We start from the raw sequence: 23446 nt of genomic DNA on the forward strand, positions 1-23446 counted from the left end.
TCAATTCAATCAATCAAAAAACCATATGACTAAAGTATAGAACAAAATAAATGAAAGTTTAACAATATCAGTTTTTTTTTATTTATAATATTAAATTAAATAAAAAAAATCTGGTTTTGTAATTTAATGTGCTCCTTGTATTTTTGATCATAGTTTTCGCAACTATAAAATGCATTTACAAAATGCGTGAAAAACGTGAAAATGAACAGAAGTATGTGCGAACATGTGATTTAAATCTCTGAGAGTATGCAAAAAATGACCTGAATAGTGTCAGGTATACTTAGACTTATCTTAGTACACACGTAATAAGTAGTGCTAAATGTTATGACACCGCTACCGTTCCCACGCTAATTAGGATCTTACACATTTACGGATTTCAGAAGTTGTAAAGATGAATCAGTAAGGTGATAAAAAATGACTTCATTAAAAAATAACTTGTATTAAAATGCCCCAATATGTTCTGATAGACTTTATATTGCAAAAAGACTCATTGCCATCTACAGGAGAATATGTTCATCGACCAAGTTGTTTGTTGTTATTTTAGTACTTGTCTATAAAAATGCTAATCACTGCCATTTTCAAACGTTTAGAAGCCTGAATGTGTATGTGTATTGAATTTCTTTATTGCAGGATTTTAATTTATTGCTCTCGTTATTGTTTGCATTTTGTAGATGTCCTCTGATCAAAATAATATAAATAGTGTCCAATAGTAATAGTTTACGTATCGCATAAAATACTTTAAGTATTTAAAATGAATTTCAAGAAAAACATCTTCTTTTGAAAGAAGCGGACAAGTAGGTCACCGAAAACAGTACCATGTTATTTAAAAAAAATGTAGTTCAAAATATCCTCAATTTACCATAGAGCTATTCAGAATGCACACGTTCATTGAATGGTAAACCTTGGTGTTAGTTACCTCACGTATGTTTTAATTTTGCTACCAAATACAGAGTGATGGATGATGACTCTACTATTTTCGTTTACCTCCTAACTCACTCAGGGGCGTAGAGGCATAGTGTAGTTTACACACGCCATTTATAGTGTTGGCAGAAATTAGGATTGATAGATCAAAACAAGATTTGCATTATTTGAAATCGAATCCATTTTTACCAAGCAGTATGTGCTATTAATATTGTTGTCCAAACGTAGTTTTAATTTATTTGTATAAAGAGGTATGTAAATATTAGTGGTCCTTTCAAATTTTGGATAAGTTCAGTTACTGGTTTTTTATGATATATGATAGTAAGAAAATTTTTACAGGTGTTGTATATCCGTTGGTGTATAATAACAAATCGTTAAAAAGCGAACATACTTAATAAACGTTTAATTCAGCTTCCATCATACTATCTTTTAGGTTTTGTAACCGCTTGCAGCACAGGGCAGTGGAATCTTTTTACTCCCATTTTTGACGTATATGATGGATTTATCATGGATGGATAGATTTCTCAGTGTATTTGCTGGTACTTTATTGCATGCTTGACATCTGTGAAATACCTATATTATTTATCTTAGTAAAATAGTTGAAAGTCTTTATTTTGGTTGAAAAGTAATAATGTTACGTATGTGTAACACGTGCTTGTACTCATTTCGAGATTTATTGTATTGAAATATTGCTTCAATTCAATAAATCTTGGTAGTAAAATCCCAGTGATTACGCGTTTGTGAATAGGATTGAATATTACCCTTGAAAACTGCTTTTATACTAACCGAACAAAAAATAACTGATTTATATTTTTCAGAATTTATGTATGCATGTCTTGCGATAATAACGTCAGAAAATTACCGAATACGTCATCTAGATCAGTTAAGCAACACAATCTACATGGGACTTAATACCGTGCGAAACTTTTCTCAATTAGCCGAAGCGAAACGTTAAAGGAAACTCATTTTCGGAAGGCTTTCGGTGGACTGAGGAACGCCTACCAAGGCTAGCACTCAAATAAGGCCACATATAAATGCTTGGGAACCCTCTATTGTATTATTCAAGGAGTAGACGCTGATCAAGACTGTTGTTCCAAGTGTGTGCTTAGTGCTTGTCAGAATGTGTCGTTGCCTGTGCCTAATTTTGACGATATGTTTCGGAGTTGTACTCGCGGCGCCCCGACTTGATTTTATTAATTCACAAAGATTTGAACCAGGATTTGATTATTATGTAAGATGTTTATTATATTTTTAATGTGTAAATGCATTTTAATTATCAAATAGGTATCGTTCTGCCCAGAAATAAATTAGCAAGAAGGTTTTTATATCACTATTTTGTTGTATCCCTTCTACATCTCTCTAATGAAACTGTATGTAAATTAATAATTACATAATTTTACTTTTTATTTAACGCAAACGTAACCGTTAAATCAGATATGTTGCTGTATATTTTAGTTTAGCGAATTCTCATATTCAATATATGAGAATTCGCTAAACTAAAATCCATGTCCAACTATTTTTTCGAACTCTCAGTCATCTCAATTTTTTTTTTATTTATGTCCTACACATGGCAACTTAAATATTTCTAAACAGTCACATATTTGGGTAGAGGCGAACCAAACATTTATTGGAATTTTCTATTTCTCAGAATTCACCTAAATACGCATTTAACTACGGTGTAGCGGATCCTTCAACAGGAGATGTTAAATCTCAACATGAAACCAGGGATGGAGATGTGGTCAAAGGTGAGGATATCTCAATCTTTTATATATTAAAGTAAGCAAGACCAAACCGTCAAGAGAATTTTTCATAATATTATTTTTTTAACGACAAATGCATACCTACATCAGACTTTAAATAAAAAATGTACGAAGCTAAAATTGATGAAAATATAGCAGATCCAAATGACAGCTCTTTTAAGTTAAATGAATAAAAATAATCAGTTTGTCCAGTCCGAAATTCTGAGGTAATAAACAAAAATAAAATAAAACACAGATGAATTGAAAATCATTTAAAATTAAAATAAAAACACATAAAATTGTAATAACATATAAATAAAATACAAACACATATTTTAGTAAAAGCAAAAGTGACAAGAAATATTAATGTCCGCCTTAAATTATTGTATAACAAACTGAATACATTAAATTGTATAAATAGGATAACAAGGAAGACATGAAACTTGCTAATAATTTGCACCGTTATCAAACAACAGTTTAATATTCTACAGACACTATTATTATCCATTGTAGCGTCCGTTTTGGTAGCGAACGGTAAGTACCATCGATCATGACCATACAATCGACAATGCACAGATATATCTCCATGAGGCATTGTTCTCAAATCTATGCCGCCATTAACGATACCTTGGGACTTACCACCATACGTTAAGTGTGGAAGCGAGTGGTCGCTCTACACCGTATAGTCTGCCATCTTGCTTGCTCTACTACAACGGCATTACTTTGAGGTGGTACTAAGCCCGCTTAGCCCATTCAAACGTATGTGAAGTCCATAAAAACAGGAGAAAAAGTTATTTTCCCAAGAGATTTCCAAATTCGCATCTTTGTCTGAAGTCAAAGACCCCTTGATATGGTCTAATGTATTAAGTGTAATTGATATAATTGTTGTAAAGTACACTTTCAGTCAACACATAATGCTACGTACAATCAACATGGGAATATCGATATTTCTTCGAAAAAACAAATGATAGAAACAAATTTTCTCACAGAATATATTGTTTCATACAATTATCGATATTAATTACAATCAGTGATTAGGAGATTATTATGGTAATTTATGGAAATGAATGTTAAATGAAGTGACTAAAATAAACGCTTGAATACCGCCTCTAGGTCAAAACTACCAAAGGCGAATGCAGAATAATTTTCAAGACGTTAATAGTAATCGGCTCGGTCTTTACGGTAAGGTGTTAGTAATTAATATAGTTTGCAAGCCTTGTAGTCAGTGTGTCTTACATATTTGGTTTTATTTATACTTGATAATATATATAAAAAAATCGTTTCTATCTATAAACTAGTTCTCTAGGAACTTTTATATTTCTTTTCTACTGTGTTGATTTCTAAATACGATTTGACATATCCTCTTACTATGAAAGAAAATGTTCCATTTATTAATAGTTCCTTAATTATTTACTTCTAACCAGATACCATTATTTTCATATTTTTTACTAGTTTAAAAAAAAACTTTTCACCAATAATCACCACTTGCTTTTAAAGTAGTGATTATTGGTCAGTATTTTTTTTCCATTTGGAGAGCTAAACTTTGATGATACGTTTTCCGGGACAATTTTACCGTCACACTTATTTTAATAACCCCAATGTCTTTTTTTTTCAGGACAATACTCGCTAGTAGAACCTGACGGCTCGATCAGAACAGTGGACTACACAGCCGACCCGATCCACGGCTTCAACGCTGTGGTATCGAAGAGTGCTCCCAACGTGCATGTTGGTGTACCACAACAGCAGCCACTAAAACCAGTCTACGTGGCCAAGCCGGTCGAAGTACCAGTGGAGCTACCACAGTATTTCCCTCAGCAATTTTTCCAGCCAGAGGCGCCAATCAGTGAGTCCTATATTAATTTTAAAGATCTTTTTTTTTTACTGTAATTAATCTGATATCTAAGAATATTTCAAGTATGTATTTAACTCCAGATTGAACATCAATCATACGGATAGCAGAAGACTAGTACTAGACTGAACAGTACTTGCAAATGGTCTGGACACTTAAGGGCTTGCCAAACTCATTAGCACCTCTTAAATTTCTTGCCATTATGAAATCGATACTTTAGGGGTAGGTAGGGTGCGGTAGGTACCCTGATATTTTGTTAGTCTTGAATGTCAGTAAAAAAAAAACTTTATATAATTAAATTTAACGTAAAGCAGATGGTAAAATATTATCTAATGATTTTCATTGTTCGTCGTTTTAAGGAATTTCCAACATTTTTCTATTGAGAAACGAAAACTTCAAAAACTATTTTTAGAATGCGGTATTAAAATAACAGAATTTTAACACATTTTAAAATTCAAAGCTTTAATAATACAACTGCGGAAATATTAATAGGAATTTAAGATTAACATATTTTGTTAAGAAAACTCGTAGGAAATTCAAATTAGTTGCCTCTAGCGCAATTCTCGCACTGTCTACACAAACCTCTTGACGTATGTATATAAATCCAGGTACTATAAATAAACTATTAACATATAAAGTAAAAAATATCAACTGCAACAGTACCGGATACTTGCAGACGTAGACAATGCTATTATATCTAATTAGTGTCGTGTCTATCTACTGTTTGTTCCTAATCACATTGTGCAGTCTATTGTGTGATGCAGACAGACTTATTTGCATGCGTTCTTTTGTTAATTAAATTGTTAAAATGTTGACGTTTTATACTGAATGAATACAGTTTTTATTCTAATATCATGGAATATGATAAAAAGGGATATAATTTTATTTGTTATGCTGAGGAACATTTATATTTTGGAATTACTTGCATAAATATTATTTTCTCTCGAACTAAGCCTACAATACAATAACAATACAATCAAAAGAATAAACTTCAAAGATCTCAAAACGTTTGGCGAATATAAAATACTAGCTTTTCACCCGCGACGAGGTCGGTTATATCGCGTTTCCAAGAGAACTCTTCAAAAGTCCGGGATAAAAACTATCCTATGTTCTTTCTCAAGGTCAACTCTATCTCTGTACCAAATTTCATTAAAATCAGTTAAGTGGTTTAGACGTGAAAGCGTAACTGACAGACAGAGTTACTTTCGCATTTCAAATATGAGTAGGGAAGTAGGGATAAGAGATCAAAGTTACAATTAAAAAGAACCTACTCAAATAAAAAAAAATTGTCGTTGTTTTTTTTTCTAATTCATTCATTATATTTGTTTCAGTATTCTCCAAGCTCGGACACCAATACGGATCGGACTACAATGGTTTTGACCTGAACGGGCCTTATCATCCACAAATGGTATTATTTTAGAGATATTTACTTATACTGCTTATGCCAAGACTCCGCTAACTACAGTTTTTAATGGCCGATAGTTAATAAGGGTTCGAATTGAATAGCGCATATTAGTACCAAGATATTTGGCTGGTTTCGGGGCAAATCTAACATTTTCATGTGCTACAACTTACACGGCTAACCAGCTTATCAGACTACTAACAAGAGGGCAGTTCTGAAAGCGAGACGGTTGTAGTAGAGTTGTAGAGCGACATCCCTCTTTTATAACTGCTTAGTTTTATTTTGGGTTGTAAAACCTATTAAAAGCCAATTTAGTTACCTACGTAGCGGGCTTAAGACAAACCCAATCAAACTATTGCTCATAAGCATCTGTAGGATCTAGTATTTACAAATATTTAGGAATAGTTCTTAGACATAACAGGCCAGTTTTAATCGTAGGAAAATATGCTTGGAAGCTTACTAATGGTAACTGTCTATTCACATTTTTTTCATAAATAATATGTCTTAATATTTTACAGGGATATTTTAGAGAGTAAGCTGTATAAGCATCATCCAAAATCTTCTATCAGCCTTTATTTTCAGATATGACAGCCTGGTACAAATAGTTTTAAGAAAAAAAAAACTCTTAATTAGGATCTTGTAATAACACTAAGTAGTGCCTCTCACTAAATACAAATTCAACCGAATCAGTATTTAATTAAACCAAATAAAGTAACTTATTATATATTTGTTTAATCATTATTTTAATAATAATATTAAACCTACTCATGACTTCAGACATAAATTATTTTCAAACCCTTTTTGTTCTTACAAATAATTTTAAGCAGCTCTTTTTGTAAAATCAAATATTTTCTAACTGATTGTATGTAAATATTTTTAGGTTTGTGATAAGTAATGTAAATAAATAAATATATTTATAGTTATCGTCGTTTTATTTTATTTTATGGCTACATGAATAAAGTTATTTCAATGTTACAAACGCTTTGGTTAGACTTTGACGAAGAACGTTCTAAAATTATACTTAACGTGATATTGGTCCTATGTCCTTCCTCACTAAATAGACAGTTTAAAAAAAAAAACCAGTCACCGAGATTATCTAGCAAAAAAAAGAATTATTTTTGTAGATTAAAACACAAAATGCAGATAGTTGTATGAAGGATTGCAACGCATTGCCATACACCGACTCAAAAACGCGGATGACGTAGCACGGCGGTTCAGGTTTAGTCAGTAAAAGTCTGACACTGCCCATTTCCTCCCCCGAGGGAGTGGGTGTCCATGAGGATTCCCCCAAGTAACCAAAAAAAAAAGGATAGCAGATAGTAGTATGACCGTTAAACAATGGTGCAGGAATACATCGGGCGAAGGTTTTTAAGGGTATAAGTTTTTAGCTGTCATTGGCATACGAGTGTTTATACTGTCACACAGTGGTTCTGTACACAGACTGTATCTACATCAAAGATACATAAAAGAATTACATTTCATTACAGAAAAACGAAATTGAGCAATATAAATTACAAAAATATATTCTAATTCGCATTTTGTACACAGTCTTAACGCGAATCATTGCTAAGATTATTCGAAAAGGCAATGGCAAGAACTTTTAAAATGTTGTTAGCTAAACATGAACGTAAAATTTGCTATCTGAAAACAGTGAGGCGGCCCTAACCCTTAATTAAAAAATATAAGTATGATGCAGTTCAGATTTTGAATGGTCATTTACAGCAATTATTAAATAAGATTTTCTTCAGTATATTTGTGCAAAATACTTAAGTGTCACAAGTCCAACTCGTACTTGACTTGTTTTTTTAAGACACATCATAAAGCCAAAAAAATTATATCAGCTACTAGACGCGCAGCGATAGAAAGATCCAAGTCACTGTGGCTGAAATTCCCGATCATCATCATAATATTAACCCTGACAGTAGAGTTACATTGCTTTTAAACTTGGTCTACTAAATCATCGTGTACACCGGCAATGGAATAGGATGCGACAAACCCAACATAATTGAGTGCAATGCCAAGCGTTTATCGTTCAAGAGCAGATCGTGATTGTCAATAATGGATCCGGATTGCGATCATAAACTCGTCTTCATTTTTATAAGCGTACACTGCAGTGCACATTAAACGTACATCACAAGGTATATTTTATTGAGTATTGAGTATTTTATGACTTCCCCCTTTTCCGCATGTAAGCTCAAAATCGGCCCATTGAGCGTGATTTTATAAACTTGCCACCTATTTAAGTGGTCAGGTAATTATTTATGTGTTTGCTGTTACGCTTGCAAAACTGAAAATATATTATTTGATAATTAAGTATTACTTTTCGCTTAACCCAAATTGGGAGGAGTCATTTTTCCATACGAAAACAAGGCTAACAATAGCAGTTCTTGATAATTATCAAAATGATTTACTTACATCATAGTGAATAATATTAATTACCATCGGTATCGAAGATATTCAACTACTAACCCATTGAGAAATAGTTTAAAACATAGACTGAATTGAAACATTTAGTAGGTTATTTAAATAAAAATCTAATTTAGGCCTATCAGTAGCTTGCGCAACATGAAAGACTGTGTGTGATATGATCCGATTCGTCTTGATTTATTAAGCACTTAAATTAATGAATGCTTTCGTAAAATTATTAATTTACTTCATTTAGTGAAGCTAATAAAATTATATTCCGATATTCCGTAATGATTTGGAATTAATTGAGACTTCTCTATCTGAGTTGTTATGCTAGTCTTAGGGAACAAACATTTTGTTTTTTTACAGCAAAGGTTTTGCTGCCTTCTTAAAAGATCTAAAAGAAAGTTGTAATATGAACACACTGACATAGTCGATACATTAGTATTATAAACTGACTTTATTATTACAGCCGCCGCAGCCATTGTTTAACTTGATTTTTTTTCTTGTTATTGATTACAGCGAAAACAGATTAATATTATTTGTAAAAATTTGCAACTTTGTTAGTAGATACCATAATCATGAGATGTGAGCCCAGTGGCAGACGAACACATAACGGAGTCTTGATCAATACGGTTCCGTTTTTAGCCTTTGGGTAAAAAACCATTACAAATGTTACTTCATCAGATCATTTCTAAGTTTCCATTTCATTCTTAGCCTTCAGAATTCTAATGGATCAGATTAAGTTTAATGTGTCAAGTTTATATTTTTACGATTATAATTGCAATAACCACTTAAGAAAGGCAGTAATAAAATACATATTCAATAAAACATTTAATTTTACAGCTTTATTTATTTCTAATTTATTTTTATTTTTAATATCTTCTAGGACATCTTACGCCATGTTTTATGACAATATTCAGGAAATTGTCAGTCATTATACATGACTAAATTAAAAAGATAGATAGGTATGTTAAGAAACTATAGAGAATGTATCGGTAAGATACGGTTAATTGATCTTGAAACTGGTGCTATAATTATTGATTTATGCATGTTTCATCATCTAGGGCCATTCCAATCACAGACGGATAGATCAAAGAGCCAGGTAGATCAATGTATGCAATACACAAAAGGTCAGTTTTATACTAATTAAGCTATACAGTGGACTAGCAAACACACTCAGATTTTTACGGCTCTCTCAGTAAGGATTCTAAAGATTCTCATACACTGTTTCGCACTGATTCAATTTTAATGCACATAGATACCTATACTCGAAACAAACTGACAAAGAAGAGTCTTATTTGCACAGAAAGCCGTGGCTTGCTGCTTCACCCACTCGGATGTCGGTTAAAGCTGTAAAAATATCTCCCACCTTTGAAAGTCAAAAAAGCCTGTATACCAAGATTTAGACTACCTCGATACCCAATTTCATCGAAATCGGTCCAGTAGTTAGCGCGTTTAGTGGTAACAAACATACTCACAAACAAACAAACAAACACATAATCTCAAAAAAATTTAATAAGACGAATTGTAATACTTTTTTCTAATTGCCCAAAAAAATAAATCAAGAATATAGATTATTCTAAAGTGTCGGTAAATAGTGTGTCTTTTATCTGCAAGTCAGTGTATAATGTTTAATCGTTTCCATGGAATATGGTCACGACTTGTAAGCTCGATGGTGCCAGAATAAAATGCGATAAGCATCTCTTGCTTATTGAATTAGCATTATTTAATTTGAGAATTAATTGTGTTTGTAGAGTAGGTATTGTAGGTACCTCCTGCGAATTTATCTTAGTAAAGTAGAGCAGGTAATAAACATTACTTTAAGATAAACTGTATTTTATTTATAAACTAGCTGTTGCTCGCGACTTTGTCCCCATGGGTAGAAGATAAAAGTTATGATTTATTCCCGCCCCGGTTCTTTCACATTTACCATTGTATCTTCGCTCCTATTAGTTGCAGCGTGATAGTTTATAGCCTAAAGCCTTCCGCGATGAATGGTCTATTCAACACAAAAAGATTTTTTCAATTTGGACCAGTAGTTCCTTAGATTAGACCGTTCAAAACAAACAAACTCTTCAGCTTTATATATTAGTATAGATTAAGTTGAAAGATAATCATTTTGAACAGTAATTATTTTTTAGTACAAAAAGAAACTGATAAATACTTCGTCGGCGGCACTAAAAATTCGACGTGTGCCAAAATGTTGCCTTTTGGCAGGTTCAGCACGTGAGATATTAAAGTATCATCTGAAGTTTTTTTCACCCCGTCATAGAATTTATCATTGCAAAATTTAACAACTTAAGTCTTAGTTGAATGGCTTGCATTTTACACTCAATTACGTAGTAATGAACGTTATTATATAAGACGTTAAGGTTCAAAATCAAATTTACGTATAAATAATTGAGATAATACCTTATACCTTCTCCTCTCGTTGTATCGGTTAAATAACCACATGTTATTTTGATACGAGTTACGTATTGTTAAGCCGCTGGCATATTTTGTGAGTCACATTAAAAAGTATGAGAACTAAACCTTTAAAATATTGCTATGACATCAATTGGTCCGAGTGCAATATTGGTGGTAATCGATTAGTCATAACGATTTATACCGATGCAACTCGATTGCGATTCGGATTCCATTACTCGGTATTAATTTAAATTTGTTTGATTACAAAATTAAGCTTTTTTTGTTTCACAAGAATTAGGTTTTCATTCGTTAATCGTAAATGAACGTGGTCTGAATTTTTGATTAGCTTCGGTAATTATAGATTTTGAAGAAATTGCGTACTTTTTTGACTTTCATTACTAAAATTAAGAATTACCTAATATTTTGTAGAGTTTGACCTGTGTCTTATCCATAACTAAAGTACTTACTGAGAGGCCAATGGTGGGCCACTCGGGGAACTGTCCAATTTTAAGTTTGGCGATCCATTCGTCACATTTAAATTTGGTGTGTCTTACTTAATATATGTATTTTGACTCTACTGGATAAATGTATCGCAAAATCTTACTGGCCTGGTTTCTATATAAGCATGTTTAATACATGATTTGTTTGGGACTAGATGGCGTTGTGTGAAAGTTAAAATTCTAACAGTAGGTACCTTAATAATGTCAGTGACAAATGATTACCTGTTATTTGACTCCGTCATCATACTGGACTGTATATTCTTCCTCTAAAATTATAAGTCAATCAAAAATACGTAACTTGAAGATGTTTCCTTTCTCTTACTTCCTAGACGGACATTCTTTTAAGGCACTCTGTACAGTGAACGCGATGTTAGGGTGACATAATACACTCGTAAGATACCAGGGTCTATCAATAAAACTTAAAGTAGTTGCTTTTGTTTTTCTTACAAACTCCCTTCCTAAGGTACTTAGAACTTTTGTCGCCTAGGGTTTCAAAAACATTTGAGACCTAAAACAAGCTTACGTGGATCACGTCAAAGATGCTTGTCCTACACAGTTATCTAACTCGCGATATGCCGCATACAGTGGTTTTGGCGTGGTAACCTTTACCGCTATATTGGTAACTTTAACTGCACTGAAATTAAAAAAAGGCGGTCTAAACAGCAACAGCTTGTTAGCAAACATTTCTAAGAACACATGCACATTTTTAATACAAAATAAACTAAATAGAAATTGTTCAATGCGTTCGGTAGCTTTGATGCCACAGACATCCAGAAACGCCAGACTTATATCACCCCTTTTCTTGTGTCGGGGGGCTAAAAACCCCAGTATCATAGATCAAAAGGCGCTAACACGATCATAACCATAAATGGCGTAACGAAACGTTCGCACCAAATACCGCCTCAGGGAAACCTCGCTTCGACTTACCTTCAGTTATCGCACTTGGTACACAAAGTTCTTTAGATAATCCAGATAATTATTGTATAGCCGAAGTTTACCGAGCCAATTACGATGATACCGATCAATCGAACGATCAAAGCCTCCTACCAATTACTCTTTGTTGCTCTAAAGGCGGAATGTTTCCTAGTGAAGGTACAAACCCTTGTTCTAAGAGTGATTCATTGTTATAAAACGGATGTTGTTCGGTAGTTGTTCTAATTATAGTTTTGTACGTAAGTTTTTAGTTTAGGTTAAACTGTTTGGCTGGTAGAGAGTAATAATGCAATGTGTATATCCATTTATGTATGTTTTTTTATTAATTTTATATAAAAACATACAAAAGAACAGTTCAATTATTAACGCTACAATAATGTCTACATTACGGGATTGTAATAACCTCTCACCTAATAATTAATTACTAAGTTCTAGATTTAATTAAACAATATCAACACATGCTATATGCGAATCATAAAATGTTTTTTGAAACCCTATTACTGAGGCACCGGTCTGTGTTTTGAAATAATTTTAATACGTGTTACGAAGGTAGCATTTGTTGAGCATACCAACCAACTGGCCATTTTAAATGAGTATTTCAAAATTTGTTTATTTTGCTTTTAATACGGATAGTTTGATACTTTCTAGGGTTCCCTTCCCAGAGGTTGGTACAGTCCTAAATTCGACCGTGTGACCGTTTCTTTTTTTAATTCTTAAGCTGTAATATTCCTCCTTTTTTCTAAATCAACGATGCTAGATTTCTTCATTGAAATATTGCATCAAGTCTTATTCTACACGTGTATAGAATTAGACCCAGATTACTTTTATTTTTCTGAAACACTGTTGCATTAATTAGTAGTAATGGTTGTAATAAACTGCAATTTATTCAAATTAACTATGCATGTCCATAATTGTCAAACTAAACCTCTTGCAATGCGACTTAGTTGCATACGAATATTCATAATTGCATATTAAAATTTATTTATGAAATATGACTAATTGAACAAGTTGACATAAAATCGTATATATTTTGTAATTAAACTGTTTGTATTATTATACCTACATGAATAATTATATCGAGTTCATTAGGTGTGACTGCAATGGATCATTGGGCTTTGATGTAGATTCAATGATTGAATTTACAATTAATGATTTATTTGTAAAAGTTCTACAACGGCTTCTGTGTAATTGATTCATTAGTATAGTTTTATTGAGCATGGAATTAAATATACTTACCAACATTATAAATAGTTTATAGCACTCCCGACCGATTCGAATTCTGTTTCAGTCGAATACAGATCGCGCTTCTCGCGTGTCACAATTTAGAACTATGCTTGATCGACAGCTAACGACAGTCATAGCACTTGATCGCTTTTCAAACTTGGTTTGGTTCGATATTACCATTTCAAGATGAAATTAATACCTGAATCAAATAAAAAAACAGAACTCAACCAGTTTCGGAAATAAGTCTGCATGGCTATTTCCATTGTAGAAGCGAGATACTACAATTAGTATAACGGCGTCCCGCTTACACAGCAGCACATTTTCTGTCCCAAGAGTCTGTCGTACATGATAGTTTACTGAGATTGATTCATATACAAAATGAAAAAGTAGCGCGACCTGTAATATGATATGATAGACTGCCTGCTTGTGTGGTTAATAAGATTAAATTTTAATCCTTGCTCTTATAGGCAATATATAGATCTTGTCAATGTTTTTCAATCTGTTTGTTTTGTAATACTTTTGATGCTCTGATAAAAGTAGATCGATGTAAAATTTAAATTTTTGAATGTCGTTAAAACAACCCTCATTTTTTATGATTGTTGTCGTTTGAGCGACTAATAAACTTAGGGATTTATTGCCGATTGAGAATATACCTAAAGACCTTAAAATTTTACTGAATTTTTCTTCCATTACCTAAATTATTAATACAAACTAAAAAAAAAACATGATTAAAAAAGTTCATTTGACATTAACCGTACCTAATATAAGTACCCTAATAGTAAGTAGTGCCTGGATACAAAATAGGAAACAAATACATTTCTTCTAACAAATTACGAAACTTTTAACAACCACGTTTCCTAACCTTCTAGTTATTAATTCTCACCAATCCGGCCGTATGTCACGCCACACCGACTAGTATTGTCGTTCGTCGGAAGCGTTGGGAAGCAATCTTTAAAAGTCAAGGCCGACCCAGCTTATACTGGACCAATGTTAACTTGTGTTATTTAAATATCAGACTTGTGATATGTAGAAACGAATCAGGCGGGACCCCTTTCGAAACTTCACATTTTTTCCCACGAAGGACGTTCGGTGGACGTAAATAGGGAAGTTTATGTGTTTATATTAGTTTTAAATAATAATAAGGTTATACTGTTTTTATTGTGTAAAGTAATCATTAAAAAAAAATACATATATAAATATGGTTTAGATTTGAAACTTTCTAACAAAAGTTTTGCCTTTTACAGCTAAAATAGCACACAGGACTGTTCTTTCAATTTATTTGTAGTCCCAATACAGCCTTCTTATTGTCCATAAATAAAAATTAAATAATTTCTCGGGATTTTTGGATTAGATCGCATGAACGCTGGCTTTCACTGCTTTATCAGACTTGGCGTAATCTGTAAGCACTTGAGCTTAATATTCACTTGCCTTGCGAACGAGCAAGAAGTTTTCGACGTTTCTTAGAAGCCAATTTAAACCGAATTACTAGATAGGTATAAAACTATGGATTTACCCCGTGGAGTTTTAAAGCTGTGAATAGTAGTAATAATTACCAGCATTCGCAGTATATTTTATAAGATCGTGCCCATTTATTGATGACGTGTGTTCAATGGTTATTGGGCATTAAATACACTAATAGGATGTGGATAAGGATCTCCTGTATGACTAGTTGCCATTTAAAGTTTTATGAACAGTTTTCATTAGATGGGATACGGTCAGCAAAAAAGGACTCTGTCAACACAATAAAAATTTCTGCTAAACTATAGTTTACACGTTTACAGTTAAAACGTACTTAAAGCATATTTTTACAAAATAATAATAACTAAATAAAATATCATTACTGAAGGCTCTCGTTGGGCGTCTGGGTCAAGGGTTTGATTCAGAAAGCGGTACTTCTGGACACGGCGCGCATCGTGAGGAGGTTCCTCTCTCTGGAGCCCTGACCACCGGCAGCTTGGGCCATGTTCCCGTTGCCGGTTGGACACTATTTTTTATATTTTTAAATGTATGTTGTTTTTTTAATATATATTTAAAAATGTCATTTATATGTATTTAAATAAAATAAAGGACTAAATAAATATATTTTTTTATTTGATTCGACGTTTGTTAGAGATGTCTCAAAATAATTAAGGAAACATCTTTTGAAAAACCTACATTTATGCTGGACTACGCTAAGATCGAGCTTATACAATACCATCATGAAAATGCCCCTTTTATTCTTATACTGACTGTACGAATAAGCCTCTTCTGTTTGTTATCCGACTCCGGATTGTGTAAAACGGAGACGAGAGGACACTCACATTGTTTTTGCATACACACCGTATACAAAACAATACTAAGATAAGTGACTTCTTGAAATGTCTTATTGGCTCTACATTCTACTTGACAACTATTCAGAAATGCAATTTTTTTTGTAGCTTAACAGCATCTGTTTAGGCTGGAAGTCAACGCGAACATAGTTCGGAAAAGGCTAATCTGAAGATGACAATTTTACTTGACAATGGCAAAGACAGGTTGACAAAAGTGATACTTTTCGGTGCGTTTCTGTATACTGCTCGAAGTGGTAGCAGTAATATTAGTACCTGAATGATTGAATAGGAAATGTTAAATAGGTGAATCATTTGATGTGATGTATGTAAAATGTCACGTTATTGGTTATCCGGGAAGTTTTTGTTAGTTTAAGGTCAGATGTATAGATTAATAGCATTATTAGTGAATCCGAAAGATGTGATAAGTTGCCGTCTTATATGTGAATGGGAAGTTTACCAAATTTTAATAGAACATAAAGGAGATTTTGTATGTTTTGTTGTACTTCTTGAAATTTATAAGAGTCCGACTATACTTTACCAATTCTGTACAATCGAAGTTTCTCTTACTAAAACTCTATCCTCGCATACTTCTTAACACTACTTTTACGTTTGATAGCAACTTTTTTGATGTTATAGATAAAGATGCCGCTTCGCTTATTGTTATGTTGTGTCATGCTTCCACAATTGCAATTTGACACCTAATACTACCATTTAATGTTTGTACGGACGATTAATTTGGGTACTCACTTGGTTGTACATAGATCACGATTGAAAACCGCAAACCAAAACAAATAGCTTTGGTTGATTACATCAATAAAATATGATCTATTGCGGTTGCACTTTAAACAGCAATCAGACGGACAAAAATAATAAATTAACATTTGATATAAAAATAAAAGCAAGGTGGTCTGCCTTCCTCCTTTCATTAGATTAATGCATATCTTAGCAAGATTAATTATTTATTTAATTGAGTCTTAGAGTAGAATATTTTATGTTACATGAATTATCCATTAGGACTCTCCTTTTTTAATTTAATAACATGGTTGAGTGTTTCATTTTTTCAGTTCCACAGTGACCTGCAAAACATGAAAATGAGCCCGATTCCATGAAAAATAATCAATATCAACGGTTTCATAGTTTAAATACTTTCTAATCAAACACTTGCCGCCTGGATGACCTGTTAGTGGACTTTCTTCAAATTCACAAGATCGGATGCAAGATGAGTACAAGAAGAAATGCGTCACATTTTTCGACACCTCATCTACAAATAGAATCCAAAAAGCATATTTCCTAACGAAGTCAGTTTTAAAACGGCAACAACTTTTAAAAAGCTGTATTATATTCAATATAACATTTTAAAAAGATTTAAAGTTATCAGTACAACTCTAAGTGGATCTGGAACTCGTATTTGATTGCAACCTTTAAAAGCTCCGTTTACAAGCAAAATTCTATTGCGAAATCGTATAATTCAAATACAATTTAGACTGATTTTGCATGTAAGTGGTCTAAAAGGCCGATTTTGTCTAGACAAATGTGTCAAGTGTTCTTAGAAGTGTAAGCTGTCTAGGCTTGCAGGTGTTCGTACATCAATAAAAATCTTATCACGACCACTACGTACGGAATTTATTAGCGGATGGGTGCTAAAATGTTGCTTGTCAATCATGAGGTTAAGAAGCGTTTTATGATACGTATCTTGGACCTAACAATTTACAATCTAAAATTTATGATTTTTATTTGACAAATATTTGTCTTGGCGGTTTATTTACTCTACAATGTAAACAAAGTATGTTTCAATGGCTATCAATTATAAAATCTCGATTTGACGGTCATTAAACTTCAAAATATATTCCGATAAATATTCTAAGCAGCATTTTAAATACCTATAGCTGTGCTATCGTGACTCCGTCGTGCCGCAGCCGACCATGAGGCGTGTTCGCTGGCAGATGAGTCTTCAATTAGAGTGTTCAACCGCATTACAATCTACAATGTTATCGTTTTACATGATTTCATTTGAATTATCTATAACATAAAATATTACTTACTGTTAGAACAAGTGTATAATTTAATCATATTAAAACCTCTTTTTTGTATTACTTCTTTTAATAAGAACAGTTGTGGAAGCGAGACGGTGCTCTACATTAATAAAAGCAGTATCTCTTTCTCACGACTGCAGATTTAACTTATGATTGGTCGATTTTCAGATTTTTATGAATATCGAGCTGTTTTGGGTTTAAGACACCCCACTGAGTTTTTATTTATTACGTATAAATAATCATCATCTCTTAAAAAATTGTAAATTTCAGTTCAGGTAACAAAATATCAAAATTTCCTAAATTCGTTTCGAAATAAAAAAAGCAGCATTTTAGTTACCCAGAACTAGATCATCTCGGTCGTGTTTAAATCGACCGTGAGGCGTGATCGACGGCAGACGAGCTATTACAGTGTTATCCTGCCATCGGCGCATGCGCAGGGCTACCGAACATAAATCATTAGATAATTGCATCTTATGTGCTGCTCGAAGGCTGTATGCATATTAATTGTAAGTTGTTTTACAGTAAGCTTATAATAGGATTATGTAAGCAATGTTGTACGGAATATTGCCTTTAGTTTAAACTTATGTATTAGTTTAAAATGTTTATTTTTCTATGATTAGTAAAAAGGTTCTGATAATTTGTATCAGAACCTTTTTACAGCAGGCCGGTAATAAAAGAGGCAGATCGTGTTTTGCTTTTTAAGACATTTAAATAAAGAATACATTTGTGTATCTTTGGAGCTTTGCATTAATTCCTAGTAATTAGGTTAATGTCTGTCTTTGCTAATGTTTGACCACAGATAATTAAGAATACATTATTGCACAAGATCTTCCCTGCAAGCTATGATATAAAATTGAATATTTCACAAGACGCCTGAAGCGTTCTATCTAGGAGGCGCGACCCTGCGAAATTATCGAAAATGTTAATCTACTCAAAAGTTCAATAGTTGCGCATCTTTTGAACAATTCGCGTCATTATAAGTAAAGTTCATTCAACTGTAAGCCCTTTATTTAGTAAGGACCTTGATTGCATATTTACAATATTTTTACATGTTTGTGTGAGTGTGTGTTCGTGGGTGAATGAACTTTAAGATTTTTTCAAGAAAAAATGTTTTTATGAACTCAACAGGTAATGACGGAACGAATTTAGCGATATGCATTGTTTAGTTAGTTATTGATGAGGAATATGTATAATAGTGCACCATCTATCTCTGTAGGTATATACTGATAATTTTCCTGTCCATCCAAAGGTTGTCTGGAAGATGTCTCTTTTAGCGATAAGACCGCCATTGTACCCTAGCATTGTATGTATTAAGAATTACTGCTGTTATTCCATGGTGTACAATAAAGAATATTCTAATCTAATCTAATCTAATATGAACGTGTATTATCACTTCGACTAGAATTTTTTATACTGGTTTGTATCCAAAACTGCTAGATCGTTATTAAGTCTAATCAACTATCTTTTTAACAGTCCAAGAAATGGGTAATATTTGACCTTAAACCATTACCCACCTAATTTAGTTTCAGCAGAATAAATACTTCACGATAAAAATAGATTTTAACGATGTTTATTCAGAAAATCTACAGCCTTGATAAACCAGCCAGAAAAAACAACTACACACTTCTCAATTCGAATCAAAATGAATAAGATAATCCAGAATAATAAAAGCGATAAGCTCCATGACATTTAAAATAAGGCAATTGCTAAATGAACATTCGTGTAAATAGACCGGCGTGTTAAGTAAGCATCATAACTGCAATCTTAACAATTTTGTAAATAGTTTACCTGACGTTATTACGTATTGAGTTCACTAAATAATATTGGCCTCGATCAAGTAATATATTGTTATAGCATCATATTTAACTTAAATAGTAGAATTATTTTGTATCGTTATGAAAGAACTTAACTCCAAAATAAGTTGGGAATAGGCTCAAAATGAACGGGATAAAAAGATATCTTCTTGTTGCAAATGTTCTTTACTTCCGAAATTAAGGAGGTTCTCCAAAAGAAATATAGCCATTCGAGTGACTTACCTCGACTGTACCGATAGCGGAGTGATGGAGGAGTCTGCGACAAATCCACACGGGCTCGTTCTTCGCATTAAACAAGCATTATTTTGTGTGATCCATGGATACTTATTCTGATTCTGGGTGTCTTCATGCAAGTGAGTTGAATGAAAACCCAGAATTACGTTCTCTTCTGCGGAGTTTTTTTTAATCAAAAAAGTTACAAAAGGATTCTAACGATAAACATTCAATAGCTTGGATTAGGCATACAAAAGCTACGGGTGTCTAGAGTCCATAAAGACACCCAAAGACTGATGATGAAGTGGTGCAGCTTTACTCACACTTTCCTGATGTCATCGAGCTAATGAACCGAAATGACGTGTTGTAAATCACTGAATGTCTGGGTATCTAAAACGTGACCTCAGAAGGCACGGTATAAACTTATCTAGGGATCTCTACAGGCTATGAGGCTCATAAGTCAAGTGCACCGTATGATTAATTCAGCTAAGTATGTAATTAAACAATGTTCATTATTAAGTTACTAAATAATGACTAAGGATAGGCATAATCAGTATTTTTGCATCCTTACCTCATCATTACATAATGCATAGGTAGAACAAAAACTTAATTATTTCTATAAGGATAGAAACATCAAACAATGTCATGTATTAAGGGCATGGTTATTTTCTAACGATTAAACCATTTTTCAAAACTTAAACCTAATAAGGACCAGAAATGTCATCGTTTAAATAAAATATTTACATCGTTGGATTAAGTAATACAAATTTATACAACAACATTTCTTTATCTACATCAGTATTTAATGAAAATCTTTATACCTATAATATCGGGACTTAGGCGGTTTCAAAAAAAACCCTGCCTAGTAATTTTTTAGGTACTTAAAAAAGAAAAAATCTTGGTGTCTTTTTAAACACATCTTTTCAAAATAGCTTAAGTGGAGTACATATTTTTATTTCGAGCAGTACATACATAAATCCTCCAACATCCATATATCCATCGGTCCATTTTGGTTGTAGGTAAGTACTTACAAATAAATCTAAAATGATGGATAGCATCCATTGCGTAACATAGGTAGGTTTTACTCGATGTATTATACATAATTGTAGTGACGTGATATCAACTCATTACAATAGTCGATGAAGCTATAACATAACAAAGGTATAATTGTGCCCGGTGACCTTCTGAAACTGGTTCTCCGTAGCATCTGTACTTGTTGGTAAGGTGGGACCGTGTTTGTCATACTGACGTGATTTTATGTCTGCTGTTCTTCTATTATCTACATTCATTTTGACGTTAAATTACTGTAATAATTAATTAATTTTATTTTAGGGATAAAACAGCTCCCCCCCTTATTCTGCTAACAATGGCCGATGAAGCATTTTGACAACAAAATGATTTGAAATAGATTGCCTATTCCGTGCATCACTGAATTAATAAAATAATTTTCTTAATAGCGGATTTGGGGCCCTGGTCAGAGTAGGTAATATTGATGCATTCAACTTTTCTTTGCTACTTTTCTGATAGTGTACTCGTATTGATGGGATTTTAATATTTTAAGTCCTATGTTTACATTTAGTAAAAAGTATCTTGCAGTGCGGATTTAATATTAATTTGTTTGCATTTAACCAACATTTATCATTTACTCAAGACACCTAAGTTCGAACCTGAGTCACGTCGCGTGCTGTGCGTCAATTCCAAAGTATTTTTATTACAAACAAATTTATTAAATACGCATTATTTAAAAAAAAATATCTTTTCAAAGTTTACTCTATAATTCTAAGCATAGGTAACGTTAATTTAATCGAACTTATTAAGTACTTATAACACTAAAAGTGCATGTATAAATTAAAAATAAGTTGTATTTTGTCATCTATAACATTTAAAAGGCCAAGTGAGTACTAAATGCCAAACTAAGTATATTAGCTAATTGAGATAGAGATCAGCGGGGCGCAAACAAAAACCGTTGCGTGTTCGGTTTTTATAACAATTAAATAAAAACACATGATATTAAAAGAGGTTACTCAAAATTAAACAATGCATAAAACTGGCATTTAAAAAGCTGGTGTACCTATTTCTTGTTCTGTACATAGTTTTTACAACTTTCTTTGAAGATCTTGGTATTAGCCTATGAAAGCTTATTAGATTAGCTTATGAATTTCAGTAGGTACAATAGTTCAGTATTTTCATTCAATAGGCCGAGAAATCCTCATGGACTCTCACCTCCTATTTTGAGAAAGCGGGTAGTGATAGACTCTTACTGTCCAAACCTGTCCCGCTGGCAACGTCTCCCACATTTAAACTGTGCTCAGTACAGATATATCTTCCAGAATTTATAACAATTTGCTAATTAGCCTTATCCTCTCGTCGAAGTAATCTCCTCAGGGCAAACGAAGAGCCATTAAAATTTGTCGAAATAAAAAGGTTGCCTACGTCTGATTGTTAGAATACTCCTAGTAGAAATACTGATCAAGTATTTTTTAAACCAACTTCCTGTCTTACTAAGAAGTATCAATACATTGAAAAACTTCATAAAATTTTCTTTATCTTATCTTGTCTTATTTTTTTATAGCATAATGCTATTTTTATTGTTATTATTATACCGTTAGATTTCTTGTCCAATCCCGAGTCCAATGTAATAATACTTTATTGCGAACCAAAACTACAATGTCACTCAAATTAATTCAGTCACATTTGCAGACGGCAAAAAACTGCACGATTGATGACTATTCATAAATAGTTGTCATATATCAACTAATGTAGCCAAGCTTTCCTCATTTGGCCAAAAAACAAATAATTAATTAAGATTATGCAAATTGATATCTGAGTGCATGCATCTAGCATCTCTTAATTAAAATATAAGATAAGAAATTACTCAAATAATTCAAAAATAAATTGCATTCAAATAATTTACAGATTTCGAATTATTTAAATTTATACAAAAATGGATAGAGTTATATTTGCCAACGTATTCATTAGTCTGGGGACATAGTTCTTAATGTTCGTCGATAAATTAAATATAATTAATATTCAAAACAAATGATCTTGATAAATTGCTATGTTGTCACAAAGTGTAGCATTTTCTCGGACCGTGACATTAAAACTAAGTGCATTAACTTCGTTTTATATTATCTTGTTTGTTCATTTGCATCGTGGTTGCGGACTTGGTAATCGCGATTTGCTAAATCTATATGATTCTCTATGATTGTATTTCAATTTGTGTGGCTGGTATGTTTTTTCCATAGATATTGTTCATCATATTCAAAATTTAGCTGTAAATGCTTTAAAGTTATGAGCTTTAGAAAATTTGGATTAATTAGACTGCTGTTTACGATAGCCGAGTGATATAGGTGAAACCACAGGAAGCGACTTGTCGCGAGTTCGATCCCAGCTCGACAAGCCATTGGCATGTGTGATCGTCCTGTTTTTTTTATTGAGCAGAGAGAGTGTTATTGACCATGTGACATAATTTTCAGAAAATTTCAAAAATCGCAATTTCAGAAATCGCCGACACAAAGAATCAAATAACTTACTGCGTGCATATTTTCATAAAAGAAACAGGAAATATTACATGACTTTAGACAGGAAATTTTACAGAACCTCCCTTATTTTAATTTCACGTATGTATTCTATTGTTACACTGACAAAAGCGAATGCAGCAACTGTGTAAAGAAGCATTCGTTATCTGAGCGGT

General features: G+C 32.7%; 1 protein-coding gene across 1 annotated transcript; it reads left to right on the forward strand.

Moving 5' to 3' along the window:
* The first annotated feature begins 1683 nt into the window (after window positions 1-1683).
* On the forward strand, window positions 1684-6619 carry LOC113502581 (cuticle protein 21-like). The gene is made up of 5 exons (XM_026884198.1): window positions 1684-2152; window positions 2570-2666; window positions 4276-4503; window positions 5841-5917; window positions 6430-6619. Exons 1-5 carry the CDS (start codon window positions 2042-2044, stop codon window positions 6445-6447), a joined length of 531 nt encoding a protein of 176 aa, XP_026739999.1. The 5' UTR covers window positions 1684-2041; the 3' UTR covers window positions 6448-6619.
* The last annotated feature ends 16827 nt before the right edge of the window (window positions 6620-23446 follow it).

Source organism: Trichoplusia ni, chromosome 17 (genome assembly GCF_003590095.1).
Source record: "Trichoplusia ni isolate ovarian cell line Hi5 chromosome 17, tn1, whole genome shotgun sequence".
Taxonomy (NCBI): domain Eukaryota; kingdom Metazoa; phylum Arthropoda; class Insecta; order Lepidoptera; family Noctuidae; genus Trichoplusia; species Trichoplusia ni.

Excerpts from the sequence above, each read along its gene's own strand:
- LOC113502581 (XM_026884198.1), top strand. The coding sequence starts at position 2,042 with ATGTGTCGTTGCCTGTGCCTAATTTTGACGATATGTTTCGGAGTTGTA. Across the intron at positions 2,667-4,275 it reads GGATGGAGATGTGGTCAAAG|GACAATACTCGCTAGTAGAA; the intron begins GTGAGGATATCT and ends TTTTTTTTTCAG. Across the intron at positions 4,504-5,840 it reads CCAGCCAGAGGCGCCAATCA|TATTCTCCAAGCTCGGACAC; the intron begins GTGAGTCCTATA and ends TATTTGTTTCAG.